Source organism: Parus major, chromosome 1A (genome assembly GCF_001522545.3).
Source record: "Parus major isolate Abel chromosome 1A, Parus_major1.1, whole genome shotgun sequence".
NCBI classification, from domain to species: domain Eukaryota; kingdom Metazoa; phylum Chordata; class Aves; order Passeriformes; family Paridae; genus Parus; species Parus major.
In genome coordinates, this window is record NC_031773.1 from 48,327,245 (window position 1) to 48,342,902 (window position 15,658).

The 15,658-nt window shown below is 49.4% G+C and overlaps 2 protein-coding genes and 1 long non-coding RNA gene across 4 annotated transcripts; 2 read left to right on the forward strand and 1 right to left on the reverse strand.

Annotated features, from left to right (window-relative positions):
* The first annotated feature begins 493 nt into the window (after positions 1-493).
* On the forward strand, positions 494-10,487 carry RPS19BP1 (ribosomal protein S19 binding protein 1). 2 transcript variants are annotated; one of them, XM_033514703.1, is made up of 5 exons: positions 494-596; positions 683-823; positions 1,094-1,191; positions 5,251-5,549; positions 10,188-10,487. In XM_033514703.1, exons 1-4 carry the CDS (start codon positions 548-550, stop codon positions 5,524-5,526), a joined length of 564 nt encoding a protein of 187 aa, XP_033370594.1. In that variant the 5' UTR covers positions 494-547; the 3' UTR covers positions 5,527-5,549; positions 10,188-10,487. The 2 variants fall into 2 exon arrangements, with proteins under 2 accessions (XP_033370594.1, XP_015484335.1); XM_015628849.3 differs by lacking the exons at positions 5,251-5,549; positions 10,188-10,487 and adding an exon at positions 2,276-2,953 and having other exon boundaries at positions 504-596.
* Positions 10,488-10,781: 294 nt separating this feature from the next.
* Positions 10,782-13,822, reverse strand: ATF4 (activating transcription factor 4). The gene is made up of 3 exons (XM_015628848.3): positions 13,403-13,822; positions 12,263-12,577; positions 10,782-11,719 (listed from the first exon to the last, which is right to left on the reverse strand). The coding sequence occupies exons 2-3, from the start codon at positions 12,477-12,479 to the stop codon at positions 10,872-10,874; spliced, it is 1,065 nt and encodes a 354-aa protein (XP_015484334.1). The 5' UTR covers positions 12,480-12,577; positions 13,403-13,822; the 3' UTR covers positions 10,782-10,871.
* A 108-nt stretch (positions 13,823-13,930) lies between these two features.
* LOC117244466 lies at positions 13,931-15,499 on the forward strand. Its single transcript, XR_004497636.1, has 2 exons — positions 13,931-14,076; positions 14,763-15,499. It is a non-coding gene; the product is annotated as an uncharacterized LOC117244466 (long non-coding RNA).
* Positions 15,500-15,658: the final 159 nt, after the last annotated feature.

Consider the following 15,658-nt stretch of genomic DNA (forward strand, 5'->3'; position numbering starts at 1 on the left):
GTTGAGTAAGGAATACTAACTGCTATCTGTTCTATTGACACAGATCTTTACTTACTACCTCCTTAAAGTTTGTTAGTTCCTAGATGTCCTTGACTAAGGGATGCTGACTGCTGCCCGTTCCAATTAAGTCTTTTTCCTTGCTGATTAGCACTTAAAGTACTCAAAGATCTTGCACCAAAGAACATCCTGACTTAAGGTAATCTTGATATTCACATAATCTAGCCCCAGTCCCTGCCAGGTCAGGATCACCCAGAGCAGATGACACAGGAACACGTCCAGATGATTTTGAACGTCTCCAGTGACGGAGACTCCACGACTTCTCTGGGCAGCCTGGTTCCAGCGCTCCGCCGCCTTAAACGCGGATAAGTTCCGCCTCGTTTTGAGGTGAAAGCTCCTGTTTTACGCCGTGGCCCCTGCTCTGTGTCCCTCGGCCGGGCGGCGGCGGCAGGAGCCCGTCCCCTGCGCAGGCCCCGCCTCGCCGCCCTCAGGCGGGCGCGGTGCCCGCCGGGCCGCGGGCGGCGCTGTGGGGCCGGGCGGGAGCGTGGCCATGTCGGCATCGCTGCTGCGCCGCGGCCTGGAGCTGCTGGAGCCGCCGGGTGAGCCCGCGGGGCCGGGCGCTGCCGGCGGGCAGGGGGAGCTCCCCGGTACCCCTGCGGTGACTCCGTCCCTCTTCCCGTTGCAGGCCGGGCGAAGGCGCCGCCGGGACTCCAGCAAGGCCGGGACGGCCCCAGGACGACGGGCGCGGCGAGGCGGAGGAAGAGAGCACCGGAGGCCGGCAGGAACAGGGCCACGGTCAAGGGCAGGGTCGTGAAGTCGGCGATAGGTGAGTCCCGGGCCCTCCACAGCCCTCGCACCGGGGACCCTTGTGGTGTCCCGGAGCCAGGCTGCCGGTCGCTGTATCCGTCCCGTCCCGCCTCATCCTCCCGCACGCCCTCTTGGTGTCGCTCACTTACACGCAGCCTCATTTGTGGGGGCTATCCCTGAGCTGTAGCGGTGTTTGTTTCCCGGGGCCTTGCTGATCCTCCTGTGTCTCTCCTTGTGAGCTGTCTGGATGAGCAGCTGATGCGTTTTGTCCCTTTCTGCTTTGCCCCAGAGGAGTACCATAAGAAGAAGCCTGTGAATCACTTGAGAGAAAACCTGCGGTACATGTTAAAGGGACGACTTGTTGCAGACAAAGCCGTCACAGAACAAGTAAGAATGTAATTTCTTTTGGGAGGGGGGCGGTTCTGTTTACACTGAGGAACACAGGTGAATGGGAATGATCCCTGCATCTTCCAGATCTATACCTTGCACAAGAGAGTCAAGATAAGTTTCTGTCTACACATGGCCTTGAGGAATTTCTATGTGCACTGGCAAAATAGCTTACTAAGCTTTAAACTGTTGTTGATACGTTGCCCCCTATGATGTTCTCTCATACTAGTGAAAATCTTAGAATCATAGAATGGTTTGGGTGGGAAGGGACCTTGAAAGATCATCCAGTTCCAACCTGCCATGGGCAGGAATGCCACCTGCTACATCAGGTTCCTCAAAATATCCTGACAGCTGTTGGCTTTTATTAATTACCAAAGATATTTTATAGTTTCTGCTGGCACAGATGCGCTGTTTCAGACCTTCTTACTGGTGATGAAATTGTCCTTCTCTGTAGCCTGAGGCTTATTAACTAGGAGCCAGATGTGCTGCTGGCTCATGTAGTAGGAATTACTCAGCCTCTTAAATGGTGTTCCTCATAACTTGAGAATTTATTGAATGGTCTTCCCCAAAAGGTAGTCTCATGCCAGGATTTGAAGGGAAGAATAGCTGAGAGTGAAGAATCTTGGGCTGTTTTTATGAGATACAGGCTGTTAACTTATATAAACAAACAAAGTGGTTTAGGCCAGTCTTTCTCAGGCTGGAGATTGTGACAGGAGGTGATAGTGTATTACAAAATGCTGAGGGAATTGGTTTTTTGGTTTGTGTCATGGAGAGAGGGGATAATAAAGAAGGTCATGGTTTCAGAAAATTCTGAATTTAAATCAATGTTCTTACCTCTGTGACAATTACTAGAAAATAGTTTTCATATTTGACTCCAAGTAACAAGGTGGTATCTGCTGTTGTCCCAGTGACCTGCTTGGGTTAACATCAGTGGTTTGCCTCTCACATTTCTTGGGAGGCACGCTGGAAAAGAGCAGGGCTCTTGTACAACAGCAGGGATGCTGCAGGAGAGAGCTTGAAAATCACTGTGGTTTGATCTGGATAACAGTGACTGTTGTTTTTTCCATTTCTGTATCGTCTGAAGGTTCTTGCTCAGAACAGAGGCAGGAAGTCCAAAGATCAGCCTCCAGAGAAGACAGAAAAGAAGAAGCCCGAAGGCACAGTGTTTACTGAGGAAGATTTCCGTAAATTTGAGAGGGAATACTTTGGTGTCCCATAAGCATTGTGACAGGGATTCTTGCAGCTCCAGTCTTTCTGCAGCTTCTCTGGTCTGGCTTGTAGGCCTGGGCATTTCCTTGGCATGTTTGAGATGGCACATGGGGCATGTGCCCCTGCCAGCAAGTGCCTCTGTGTCAGACTTGCAGAGCAGCTCTGTATCTGGGCAGAGCTTGTCACTAGCCTGCTAAAGCCACAGAGGTGCTCTTGGCTCTGAGGTGTGTTTTCCTTATAATTATCTTCCTGCAGCCAGCGTGTCTTGCATTCTTGATATAGAAGGGTGGACCAAGCCAAATAAAATCCTTTTTCCCCTTCCCCAGGATATAAGACTCCTGCTACCAGTGTTATTTGACAGGGAGCATTGAAAATACTGTATCTGAATGGAGAAATGTTTTGTGCTGGGATTAAGAAGGGAAGGATGCTTTGAAAGACTGTTAAACTTGAGTAACTGCAGTTTGGGTTCTTATTACAACCCCTGTCAGGTCTGTCAGTCATTGCAAAAACTTTTTGTATGTCATTTGATTAAATAATTGTTGCAGACACTGTCTCTCTTTGCTTTTGTAGTAGTGATTATTATGACAGTTGATGAAGGTGAGCCATGTCACTGCTGTGATCCAAGCATTCCTCTTTAGGATGACTCAGTTGTGTGAATGGCCTCTCCAATTAATGTTAACACATATATTAAATCATCTCTCTGACATGCTTAGGTCTTCAAAGAGTGCAGGTTGGAATGGAGATGACTCCTCCATTCTGGCTACTCACAATCTTCCCTCTCTCCAAGGAACAGCTCTCACATGGAGAAAGTTGTCCTTTGAATGTTTATAGCAGAGTGTCCCACCGAAATTTAGCCATGCCAGCAGGGCGCCACTGCTGAGTGTTGCCAGGTCCTGTAGCCAGGAGGGCTTTTGACCCAGATGTTAGGTGTTGGCATCAAAGTAAAATCTGAGCCTGAGCTTGTGGTGCTGGGTTGAAGGGAAGTTTTCCCTCAGACTACCACTAAATTCCCAGCTGTAACAAACAGAAGGCCCAGCAGATGGGAGTGTTGTTCCAAAAACTTCCTCGTTAAACCACTCTAAATGTGCCTCTGGCAAGCTCCGCCACTGCCTTCTCCTGCCCCTTACCTAAGAAGATGGGTAATGTGTTCCCTTGGGAAAAAAAAAACAGGTAAGGAGAAGGACTAATGCCAAGCTTTGGTTAAGCTCAGGAGTTGATTACAAGGGGCCTGTCTGACCTGAGCAGCAGATGCTCGATGCCAGCACAGGCAGGAATTCACTTATCCTTTCCCTGCCCTCTGATTATAGTTCCTGGTGCTGTCCTCTTGAGTCTGTGCCTCCTCTGCTGAGTTCTTTTCCTCTTGTCTGCATAAGAGGGAAGGTCACTTGGACACATGAGATCCAGAGAGGGGAAATAAGCAGTGAATATACAGAAGTGTGTGTGCTGGAAATTGGTAATAGCATGTGGGAGGGGATTTCTTGTAATAGGATCAGGTTCAACCATCTGCAGGCAAAGAATATAGAAATTGTTCAAAGAACAATTCCCTTTTTTCAGTTGGTTTTTGCTTCCAAAAAGTAAAAAAAAAAAAAAAAGCTTCTTAAAAGAATGGAAGCACTATTGTTTGAAGAAAAAAGTTTAGCAAAATGTGTATTCAGCACATGTCTCCCTAAAACTTCTACACTATGTGCCTGCTGCAGTGCATGTGAGCTGGCCTAACACAAGCAGCTCTGTGTGGAGCTGTCATGAGAATAATTAACTGTGTGAAAAGGCTGGCTGTGCCACAACTGGACTGAAAGAGATTTCTGGGGTGTTATTTTGTTTTAAGCCTTCATCTTCAGTATTTGGCATTTCCTATGACCCTACAGAAGTCCTTCAAGTTCTCTCCTGCTCCTCCTCTACCCATTCCTCCTACACACCCTTGTTTCTGTGGTTGTTCAGCTCCTGGGCCCTTCTCCCACAGGCTGAGGGAAGCAAAAACATCCTTCCTTGCTCCAGAAAAGGGCAGGAGGCTAATGTGGTTCACTCTCTTTGTACAAAGCCCAGCCTGTTTGTTTGCAAATGTAAGCAACAGGAAAGCTCTTCTTTCAAAGTTAATGAGGAGCTTTAAAGTGGGGCCCAGAGCAGTTCTCCACGAGGATAATAACACCCAGATCAGTGGAGTTTCAGAACTGGGTGGCAGCTTCATTACTGTCTGGAAAGACTATTGGGGCCAACACAAGTAATCAACATACTTCTTCAGGCACTATGTTAAGGAGGGTAAAGCTACCTGACAGACTGAATTTTGCCATTTGAAGCTAAACTTAACTGTAGAGTCAACAGTATCCTTAAATAAATTAAACTTTGTTTTGTGGGAAGAAGGAAAAAGAAGCAGAAGTGAATGGTGGTTCTAGAGATGCCATCTTGCAATGGCAATGATCTAACATGTTGCAACCTTGACTTTTCCCCTCTCTGGCAGGGCATGAGCTCCTAGGAAAGAAGAGCAATGCCATCTGAATACTGGGGAGATGAGGACAGGTGGTACCCTGTGAGGAGAATGTCTTCAAAGAAGGAAGAACAGGTACCAGCCTGTTGCACATGCCTGGTGTTAAGCTAAAGCCGGGTACCTTCTCATACTCCCAGCAGTCTGTCTAGCCATGCCCAGAGGATCCCAGCTGTGCTGGGACACCAGGAGATGGCTACCTTGGAGAAACCTGCCCCATCCCTGTAGGTGTTTGAGGCAAGGCAGGATGGGGCTTCGAGCAACCTGCTCTAGAGGAAGGTGTCCCTGGCAGGGGGATTGGAATGGGATGATCTCTAAGGTCCCTTCCAACCCAAACCATTCTATGATTCTGTGATCTCTCTTCTTTGCAGCCAGACTTCTCTGCCCAATGGAAGAGACAAGAAGGAGTTAGGGAAACAGCAACTGCTGTAGCTGCTTTTCCTAGTTGGCCTCCAACCTGTTTCCCACGCTGGAAGCTGACAGGCTGCAGGCCACAACAACCTTTGGACCTGCTGGACAGCATTTCTTTCCCGCGCATCTGCAAGCAGCAGCGCAGGGACGTGTCCCACTGCTGCCAGGCCAACGCCGCGTGCTCGCTGAGCTCATCAGGCTGCTGGCTCCCTTCCCAGCTCTGCGACACCAGCTGAGCATCCTGCAGCAGAAAATAGAGGTAGCTGAGCTAGGGAATTGTGAGCTGCCATCTTACAGGGCATCTCCACCCACACGCAGCAGGGAGTCAGAATGGGCAGCAGTAGGGGCAGCTTTAATATGAATGCAAGTAAAAGCTCTGGAGTGTTATTAATGTGGTAGAACCTTTCCAGGGAAACTGTTTAGGATAGTTCCCAGATGCTCAGCCATGAGCTCACTTAGTCTGAATAAGATTCATCAAGCCTCTTAATGGCCTACTGCTCCCTTGTTATGTGAACAGAAAGCAAAAAAAAGGAAATTTTTTCCAGTGGGTACAAATTAATCTAAGTACATTCAGCCTCTGCTCTCTCAGCAAGTCTCCACTTACCTCAGAAAGCAACAGTTACTACCAGAATTATGTGTGTGCCAGAGAGGGGAAGGCTGCAAAAGTAAACCAAGAAAACATGTTAGTTCAGGACATCTACTTCTTGCCTCTGAAATGATATAGCAGTAACAAACCTGTCTGCCAATGAACTTGCACAGGCAAAAGAGACTGAAAACATTGAAAAAGCTGTAGGGGAAAATCAAGGGATAGGGGAGGGTCCTAAAAACCTTAGCTAATTTTACCCTCTGAGGGTTTTTCCATGACTGCCTTACATTTCAGTCTTACTGATGATCAACACAGCATCAGCACCTACAGCACCTACAGACTCCCGACCACCTCAGGAAGTTAAAATGAAAGGAAGTTCCTCATTTTGAGACATCCACTCAGGTCGAAACAAGGAGTGTGAAAGAAGGCAGACTGCCTACTGTCTGCTTACAGCTCAAAATGTGGAACTCCAGCCAAGGCAGGCTGCAGGGTTGGTAGGTTGGAGAGGGATTAAAGGTTTGCATGTCTATCTGCAGTTACATTAAACAGGATTAACAGAGCCAGCCGCTATCTGGTGGGGGCAGGGGACACAGAAAGCATGAAGGTTGCTCTGCAGCTGTCTACAGGGTTACACACACCTTTTTCTGAAGGAATAAGCTGTTGGCAAGGCTAAGCAGTAACGTAGCCAAACTGGCCTGTCCCGAGCTGCACCGTTTGCATGCCAGCAAGATGATTTATCTCCTTTAATGGGAGGCAAAGACCAGGGCTCTTTCTCCACCTGCCCGCAGACTGCAATGGAGATGCAGAGGAGTTTCAGGACTAGGAGATTCTCTGCCCTATATAAATTAAGCTGACACATCTGCTGCGCCTGGAACTCACTTCTGCCATTCCTTAAAAGGGTGTGTGCGTGCAAAAGAGAGGAAGAGAGCAGCTGAAGGAGAAATGAGAGGCAGCTGGCCATCACTTGGAGAGCATGCACCTCTGTAACAGGGAAACTGCAGCTTGTGGGTACAGCCAGCTTCCTTCATTTGGTGACTTCATTCACTTATGACACTGCATGAGTGCACTGAAAATAATGCAAAGGCAGCATACCTGGGATATCTGAGCAGCCAAAGTAGCATTGTCTAGGTCAGGGGACTGAATTCCTCTGTTAATTCACAGGGCCTGAAGGATTTCAATGGGAAAGTCAGCAAAGGTGAGCACTTCTGGCCCAGCAAGGGATGTTCACAGTAAGACCCCAAGATGGCCTTTGCAGTGGAAATGAAATGTAACAAGAGTTTATGTGCAGCACGGCATGGCAAGGCTGTGAAAACAGCAGGACAGAGGAAAGAAGGATAGTCCCAGAAGCTACTTGGACCATATTGAGAAAAAATCAGTACGCATAAGATGAAAATAATGCCTATAGGAAAGACAATTCAGATCCTGTTCGGGGTTTTTTGGGTTTTTTTGTTGTTTTAGTTTGGGTTTTTTTCTGAAAGCCTAAGTCTATGGGAAGGTAAAGAAAACTGGTATTCTTCTGGCCAAAAATGTATATATTTCCCACCCCCCAAAAAAGGCTATGAATGGACTACCACTGTGTGAAACTGTTTGCATCAGAATAAGCCACATTTTCTTTCTATAGTCCAGCCTGGGAGCACTGGAAGAGCCTTCATCTCCCAAAGGACAGCCTGTCCTTGCAGCTATTTCTAGGCTTTCTGCCAGGGCAAAAGCTATTTGAAAGATTTTATCATCATTCTTTCTTCATTCCCCAACACTGCAGCTCTGGATTTATTTTTGTAAGCGTGCTGCAAAGGTGCATCTGGTTCTCCACAAAGGTCTGTGAAGAAGTTGTCAGCAGTGATGGTTTCCCCTTTTCCTTTTGAAAGAGAAGGGCATTTGGGTCTCTCTAAAGGCAGGGTGAAGAGGAAGGTAGTTATAAATATTGTGATAACAGCAGAAACAAGCTTGTGAGGCAGGGCTTTGTGAGCAGTGAACTGTAAGAGGTTGCTTGGTTTTGTGGGGGAATATTGGACTCCTGTTTACCATGAAGCACAAAATTGGCTGAGGGATTGGAGACTGAGGGTCACGTACACTGCGTGTGAAGTCTACTTTGCTGCCCTTAATTCAGAGGAAAAATAACTGAGACAGAAATCCCATCAGCCGTGCCAGCTTCAGATTCAAACAGCTTTTATGTAACTCAGATTGGGAGAATTCTGCTGTTTCCAAGGATGTAGAAGAACTAGGCTCTTCTGGGGATAGGTAAAGCCTGCATTTCATGCACTACAATCTAATTCTGGACATGGTATCATGGTCTATGCAAGCTGCAAAGAACCAGTTGAAGCACATTTTTTCTGTGAGGCTGTGAGAAAAATGAGAGGCTCCTGCAGTTTTGCAGTTTGAAAAATATAAAATCAGTTATTAGGCAGGAGGCTATCAGACTTTTTACCCTTGTGGGCTGGAGTTTGTGACGGTGTCCTGGGTGTTCCTTGGCTCCTGCTGCAGGCTGGACAAGCTGCTGGGCTGCAGAGCCAAGTGGCGTGATGCTTGCTGTGCCCAACAGAAGCCTGGAGGAAAAGTCTAGATAAAAAAATGCAGAGGAAGAGTCAGCCCTGATCTCCAGCCCCTGTGAAATCTTAACTAAGTTACTAAGTATGGAACACAGCGTCATTTCAGCAGGCGTTGCATGAGATTGCCATATGGGCTGCCTCTGCAAAGCCACAAGCTCAGAGCCTCGGCAAGCACTGACAGCGCTGACTGCTCTTTAAGGGCAGCTTTCTGACTCTCCTGCACAAGAGTTCTATAAAGCACGGCTGCAGAGAGCGAAGCAGCATGGATGCATCATGCATTCCTTCTTGCCTGCTCCAGCTCTGATCTTCCTTCCCTGGTGTGAGTGTAATTTGGTAAATTGGACCTGCATGCGCCCTCTGCAGGGCTGTAGAAACCAGAATCATGTACTGGCCAGCTCAGACACTGCCTCATCTGCCTGCAGAGCATGAACGTGAAGAAAAATTTGTTTTAGCCACAAGTAGCTCACAGACAGCCCTGCCATGGGGTGGGGAGGGGAAAAATGTGCTGACAATTTTTCCAGGCTTCAGGAGAACTGAGTAAGGGCAGCAGAGCACAGGAGGTGCTCCCTCAGCCCTGGCTGCTGCCAGCAGAAGCTGCTATGGCTCTAAGGATGGTTGCCCTGTGGTGGGAAAGGGGGATCAGTATGAGGAGGGTTTTCCCTGGCACAGGGAAGCCACCAGCTCATAGACTCATAGCAGTTACTATGTTTTCTGTGGCTCAACTGAAATGTCATCTCAGGTGCAAATTTGACCAAAACCTTGGGGGTTTTCTGCCTCTAATTATCCCCATCCCCAACCTGGCAGATGTAGCTGATTCAAAGGAAACCTATTGCATTGGTCTACCTCTGAAACCACAAGAGTTCCTTGTCCCAGGACAAGGAGCTTGCAGTCTCCAGTTTGCATCCAGTACATCCCGTTCACACAGTGCATGGTCAACAGTGCCCTTACCCAGGAGGCTGGAGACTGCTCAAATTGTCTCATGATACCAAGGGGAGGGTGTTACTTATCCAACCCCCCCTCAGCGTGGCACAAGCCCTAACTCCTGAGGGGGAGCCTTCTTGCTGCAATTTAAATAGCACCCAGCCATGCAGGCACAGCTGTAGGCACAGACAGGTGCCACTGAGGGCTCTCTCAGCCCCCCATGGCAGCAGTCAGCTCCTGATGCCAGCAGCCACCCACACCATCCATGGGCTGGAGCAGCCTTCACACAGCAGGTCCCTCAGCTGCTACCCCACGTCAGGTAATGGCTTGGGCAAGGAGCAGGGATGAAGACTGCAGCCCTAACTTGAGGGCATAAGGAGCTCAAACGTCAGAGAGCAGGACCCCCAGCAGGCTGCAGCTGGAGAAACCATTGTCCAAGGTTCCCTTAAGGACCTTTTCCATCCAGCATGGGCTGCAGCCCCACTGCATGTGTGCCAGCCAGGCTGGGATGTCCAGGCACCCGAACCCAGCAGCTCAGGGAGCCACACCAGCACCAAGGGGGAAGGAATCAACTCCTCAAAAAGTATGGGTGTGCCCACAAGCCAAAGGGATTAAGTACTGTTAAATGGGGTATCAGTGGCAAAAAAAAAAAAGTGCACACAAGTAGTTAAAAATGGCACATCCCAAATCCTAAAGCAACCCTAACCCACACAGAGGTGCTACTGCAGCACACCAGTACCTTCCCTGCACAGCTGAGGCAGGACTAGAGCTGGTTTCATGACCAACTCAAGCTATAGCCTTCCTAGAATAAAGTGAATTTTTCTTTCATTTTAAAATTTGACAGGTCAGTGGCTGGCTGAAGTGAGGACTTTCACACCGGTACAGGAATGTGACCCATCAGTAAGAGCACTACAGTAACCCCATCCATTGGCCCAGCTCACACCAGTTGGACAGGACCAGGCAACAGCTCCCGCTCATGGCTTGGGAACTTGGGACACCCAGATGAGGAACTCAAGTGCACCCAACACTGGATGTACTAGCAAGCTTTTTCTTAAACCAGTGTTCACAACTGTGTTTAGACCCTGGACCGGACCCTTTTCCTCCCTTCAGAGAAATATCAAAGTCTGAAAGTAAGCACCTCCCACCATTTGGTTTTACTGACCTTGTCTCTCCAATCTCAATTGTTTCAAACAGACTTACAGATTTGCTAAAAACCCTGAGGCTCCTCAGTGTGACCCCCTCTCACTTTAGAACACATGTAAAGTATGGAGGGGGACAGGTCAACTGAGACTCTTTACACACACTCCAGGTTCCAAACGCTCTGCACTTGTGCTGCATCCACCACCCACAACACACAGCACTCTCTAGACACACAACAGCACCCAGGTGTGGTTCAAGTCACGCAGGTTTTACAGGTACCACTCATCACACGCCATCATTGCACATTTACTACAAAATTATTTATTAGACAGCAATACACAGCTTTAGCAGGAAGCTTATATACATGCACACAACACTGCTGACTACCCTACTCGGGAACTCTAGTTCTTTTGCCCTTGGCCTTGCGGACCTCTTCTATCAGATCTTTTAAGTACTGAATTTCCTTACTAAGGGAATCTGCTTTCTCCTTCAGGGCCTGGTTCTTCTGCTCCAACTCTCTACACTCCCCAGACAGTGCCTCCTGTTCCGCCCTCTTCTTCTGCCGGTAACGTGTGGCAGCAGTCTTATTCTGCTCCATCTTTTTTAGTTTCTTATCTATCTTCTTTTCTCCTTTCACCTTTGCTGACACTACCTTCTCTGCAGGATGATCGTATGGTTTGGACCGCACAGAGCCACAGGGGGCATCTGCAGGGAACTGGTTGCCATTGGGGGATCCAACTGAATTGGTGGGGCTGTGTTGGGGGGTTCCCAGGTAGGAGTCTGGGCTCATGCATATTCCACTATCATCAGAGTGGTTCTCCTCCTCTTTCTCGGACTTGGTGATCACCACCACAACAGTGGGGCACTCCCATTTTCTTTCTCCTTCCAGAACATCCACTTCACTACCTAGTTCTAAACTAAATGAGTGGTCTGGAGTGGAAGTCAGAGACCCTGGGGAAAAGGGAAGAGACCAAAGGGAAGCCAATGGAGCCATTGGATCTGCTCCAGCTGGGGATTCAGGGAGATGGGTGGTTACGTTATTTATCAGTGGAAGTTCTTTGTTGTGAAATTCCTGGATGGTAGCATTAAATAGATCACACGAGTCTTCCAACGTGGCCATCAGCTCGTCTGGTGAGACGGTGGCTTCCAGATGTTCCATACCTAACAGGGCATCAAAATCAAATTCCTTCAGATCCATCTTCTCCACCATCCACTCCATGCCAGAGAAGGCATCCTCTGCACAACACACAAGGTAAATTACCACTTTAGTAAACCACGGCACAGTAAACCATCACAACTAAAGCTTATGAAAACAATCTATCACTGTATCATCTCAGCATTTTTCCTCTCTCGTGTATTAGCACAAAGAGTAAACCATCAGAAAAAAAAAAAAAAAAAAAAAAAAGCACTCTTTCACTGAGCTCCTAAGAACTGCAGAGTACAATGTAAGCAGCTCTTGTGACATTCCAACCCTCTTATTTAAAGGCCACAAGAATTCAGGGACATTTGCAAAACACAACCATGCTTTCTTACTGTTACCTCTGCCAAGAAACACTACCATTGACAGCTGCTGTGTTATTTCAAGGCCAACACAACTGGCACTTTACCATAAGCAGCAATTGTGTGTAGGGTAAACAGCACAACATACGCTCTTTCCAAGCACAGCTAAACACATGTGAGATTGCCTTCAGATTTATGAAAACCTAGCAATTTATTTTCAACTGGAATGTTGTGGTGGGATGTAATTGAAGCCCTTTATGAAAATAAGTAATACCTTACCCTGGCTGCTATCTATGGTGTTGCCTAAACTGTCCACAGCAAGCCAATTGGAGGAGACTGCCTTAGCCTTGTCGCTGGAGAACCCATGCGAACCGAGGGGCTCGGCCACCTCCAGGTAGTCATCTATGAGTCCCAGACTTTCCTCAGCCACCGAACACGGCTGGCTGAAGGGGGATATTGAATCCCCCAACAGCATCTCGTTGTTCAAGAAGCTCATTTTCGTCAGCTTTTAACGCTTTGACGTCGAAGGATGTGGACAACTGGAAGGTTTTGTCGTCGACTACAGCAATGCTGCTGTGGGGTGCCGTGAAAAACCTGTGAACAGAACTTACACTCATCAGTATTTGGTCCGACCAACATCGTAACTTTTTCTAGCAACAGCACCTCAGGAAGTATGGCGGAACTTCACGGATTATCTCACTTCTTTATTTCTGTGCTGCTACTGCACGTCCCCCGCCTCCCTCAGGGGCCGGCCCCGCCCACCCGCCGCCATTTCGCGGTCCCGCCGCCATTTTGTGTCCTGCCACGTTTCCACCGCGGCTCCAGCGCCGCACAGGCTGGGCGCCTGATGGCCAGCGCTGGCTTAACGCTACACTAATACAGTACTTAGTATTAGTACTGGTGCCAGATGAATATCAACCCCTGCTTGTCTATCTGCGATTATACCACGTGGTTCTTATACTCAAAACCCTAAAACCTCTAATGCCCCATTTTCCCCTAAGTAAAAGAGAACTTTCCCTCGCGAAAGTAAAGAAACCCTCCATGGGAATGTTTCTTTACTCCCATAAAAAAGAAAAAAAGCCCAGAAAGAAAATATTCAATAATTCTAGATTTTTCGAAAGCAAGGTTTCTCGAATGACAGGAAACAAGACGTTCCTCGCAAATTCTTTCCAAACGGCATTTCCTGCTATTTCTAAGCCTCGCCGCACCCGGGGATACTGAGCTCTACGAAGATCTCCCCAGCTCGCACCCATTTTGGGGTAACTAGGTAATTTATGTATTATTTTGGGATACCTAAGGATCTCCCCCCCCACTCCCCGTAAGATACCAACTAACACCACACCCCAAAAGCCCACTTAAGAGGGTAAGAGGGCGCCTATCAACACACAAGAGAGAGCAGCCGTCCCTCATGATACTCACGCCATGGTTGCAGATGCCGGGGATGTGCTGAGGCCGCCGCCGCTGCTGCTGCGCCTGCTGCACTGGCCGATGCCGCCGCTGGCCCTGCCGCCTTAAAGAGCCATGGCGGCCAGGGGAGGGGGGGGTTGCTCGTATCCGCGCCGCGCGGGAGGTGCTGCGCACACGGCCACCACAACAACCTCTGCGCTCGGGGACAGGAAACAATGAGGTGGCAGCGGCGGTGCTCTGCTCTTATATATGAGTCGTATTACCAAGCGAGCTGCGGTCGTGAGATATCCTTCCGCCTGGTGTCACCTGCCTGTCACCAGCACCTAGCGGCCTGTGGCCTGTCTTTCTGGGCTTCTCTCCTGTCGTTCTGGTACGAGTTAAACACAGGGGTCGCCGACAAGACGGCTTGTCACAGGACACCACAGCTACACGGCGAGGCAGTCGTGGAGGGACTATATGATGTATACATGCGCGCTTGACACCCCCCCCTTCGGGCGCGACGGAGCCACGTGACCGGAGCGAATGAGGACACTCCCTCCGCCCCCCCGGGAGCGTTGGGGGGGAAATTTTACCCGCCAACAAAGACGCGGAGCTCGCGCGGAAGACGTCACGCAGCTCGCCACGTGGGAAGGGCGGCGCTCATTGGCTACGGGCGAGTCGTTCACGTGCCCCGTGAGCTGTTATTGGTCAGGGCCCGGAGGAGACCAATGCGGAGGGGAAGGGGGGAGAAGGAGTATGGGGCGGGGGGAAATGGCGGCCGGACAATCGCGAGGGGAAGGAATAAGAATGATGCTGGCAGCGGGTCGAGAACGAGCAGCCGGGCGGGAAAATTGTGCCCGGCCACGGCAGCCCTGCGTTTCCCCTGACATGCCCCTTTCGGAGCAGTGTGTGCTCCCCACTTTGATGTCCAACGGCCCCTTTGGCTGCCCACACAAAGCCCCGCTGAGGTCAGGCGGGTGCTGGCGGCTGTGGCTCAGGCTGAGGCGCTGGCATGGCGCTCCTGAGGCGGCGGCAGCCCGCCATGGCTTCCTGCTCCCTTAGATAACGCGCTGCCTTCCCTCCTGGCCTGCCCCACCCATGGAGCCCGTAGATGACGGGCTCTCAGGCTGTGTTGGTGTGTGTGCAGGACGGAGTCTGCCCGGAGCCTGCCGGCCTCACAGCGGCCGTGGCGCCGCAGCCACGCTGAGAGGCGTCTGATGTGCCCGGCTGCAGAGCCGCGTCGCCGGGCAGCGCAGAGTATCAGTCTAACTAGTGCATCAGCCCATGCAAAGGCTGAAAATGAAGTTGGTTATTCCACAGCTGAGGAGTGAGAATGTCCTCTCCCGCCACGCAGTTTCATGCTGATGCAGTTGCTTCTCTGTTCTCTGTGCAGAAATCACTTGACTGATGTGAGCATTAATGGATCACCTATAGAGCCTCGCGGCTACAAAGGGCAGTGTCACCTTGGATAGCTTTCAAAGTGCGGTTTTGTGTTTTATCTGGTCCGAATCACCTTGCTTCTAGGAAAGAAGTCAGACCTCTTCCCCCACCCTGTCCCTGCTGAACAGTTCCACCAGCTTGGCTGGCCCCCACAGAGACAGCCCACAGCAAGAAACTCACAGGGGTCAACAGCTTTCCACTGGCTTCAGTTCCTTCATTACCCTTTCAGTCGGGTCACACAGGCACCGGACAGCTCCAGTGAACTGAGTGTTTCAATACCTGTGTCATTCCTCACTGTGTCAGAGTTATCCAGCTTCTAAAGATCGATTTCCACTTTGCCAGCCTCACAGCACCATCGGCTCTGAGAGCTGCGGTGGAACCTTGCTTGTTCAAATATCATCGTCCTGCAACTCAGCTTCCCCTCAGCTACTTCTGCAAAAGGCTCTTCTGTTTTCCAGTTAAGGCCTCAGCAGTATTTGTGTAAAGCCATAGCCTTCACTGTATTTGCTCAGATCTAACTGCCTAGAATGTCTCCAACAACTTGGCTGATGATTTGCAAGGATGGAGCGTGACCCAATTTCTACTTTTAGCAGTATGGTCTTAGCACCGTTGCTACAAAGCAGAGTGTGTTGTTCCACATCTGTAACATGAACAGTGGCTGCTGAATTAAAAAGGACAGTTTTCCCTACATGTTGGTTTGTTGGTATTTTATTTTGGTTGGTTGGTTTTGGTTTACTTTCTTCCTTTGCACAGAATTTGAGATGACTCATTAAAATAGAGAAGGCAGAGAAAAATGTCCTCCAATGCCAAAAAACACCACCATAGCGGTTGAGCAGTCTGAGATAACTG

What these genes read in the sequence shown, in the direction of transcription:
- RPS19BP1 (XM_033514703.1), top strand. Translation starts at nt 548, where the DNA reads ATGTCGGCATCGCTGCTGCGCCGCGGCCTGGAGCTGCTGGAGCCGCCG. An exon ending in GGAGCTGCTGGAGCCGCCGG is followed by an intron (nt 597 to 682) that starts GTGAGCCCGCGG and finishes TTCCCGTTGCAG; the next exon opens with GCCGGGCGAAGGCGCCGCCG. An exon ending in GGTCGTGAAGTCGGCGATAG is followed by an intron (nt 824 to 1,093) that starts GTGAGTCCCGGG and finishes GCTTTGCCCCAG; the next exon opens with AGGAGTACCATAAGAAGAAG.
- ATF4 (XM_015628848.3), bottom strand. Translation starts at nt 12,479, where the DNA reads ATGAGCTTCTTGAACAACGAGATGCTGTTGGGGGATTCAATATCCCCC. An exon ending in CACCATAGATAGCAGCCAGG is followed by an intron (nt 11,720 to 12,262) that starts GTAAGGTATTAC and finishes TGTGTTGTGCAG; the next exon opens with AGGATGCCTTCTCTGGCATG.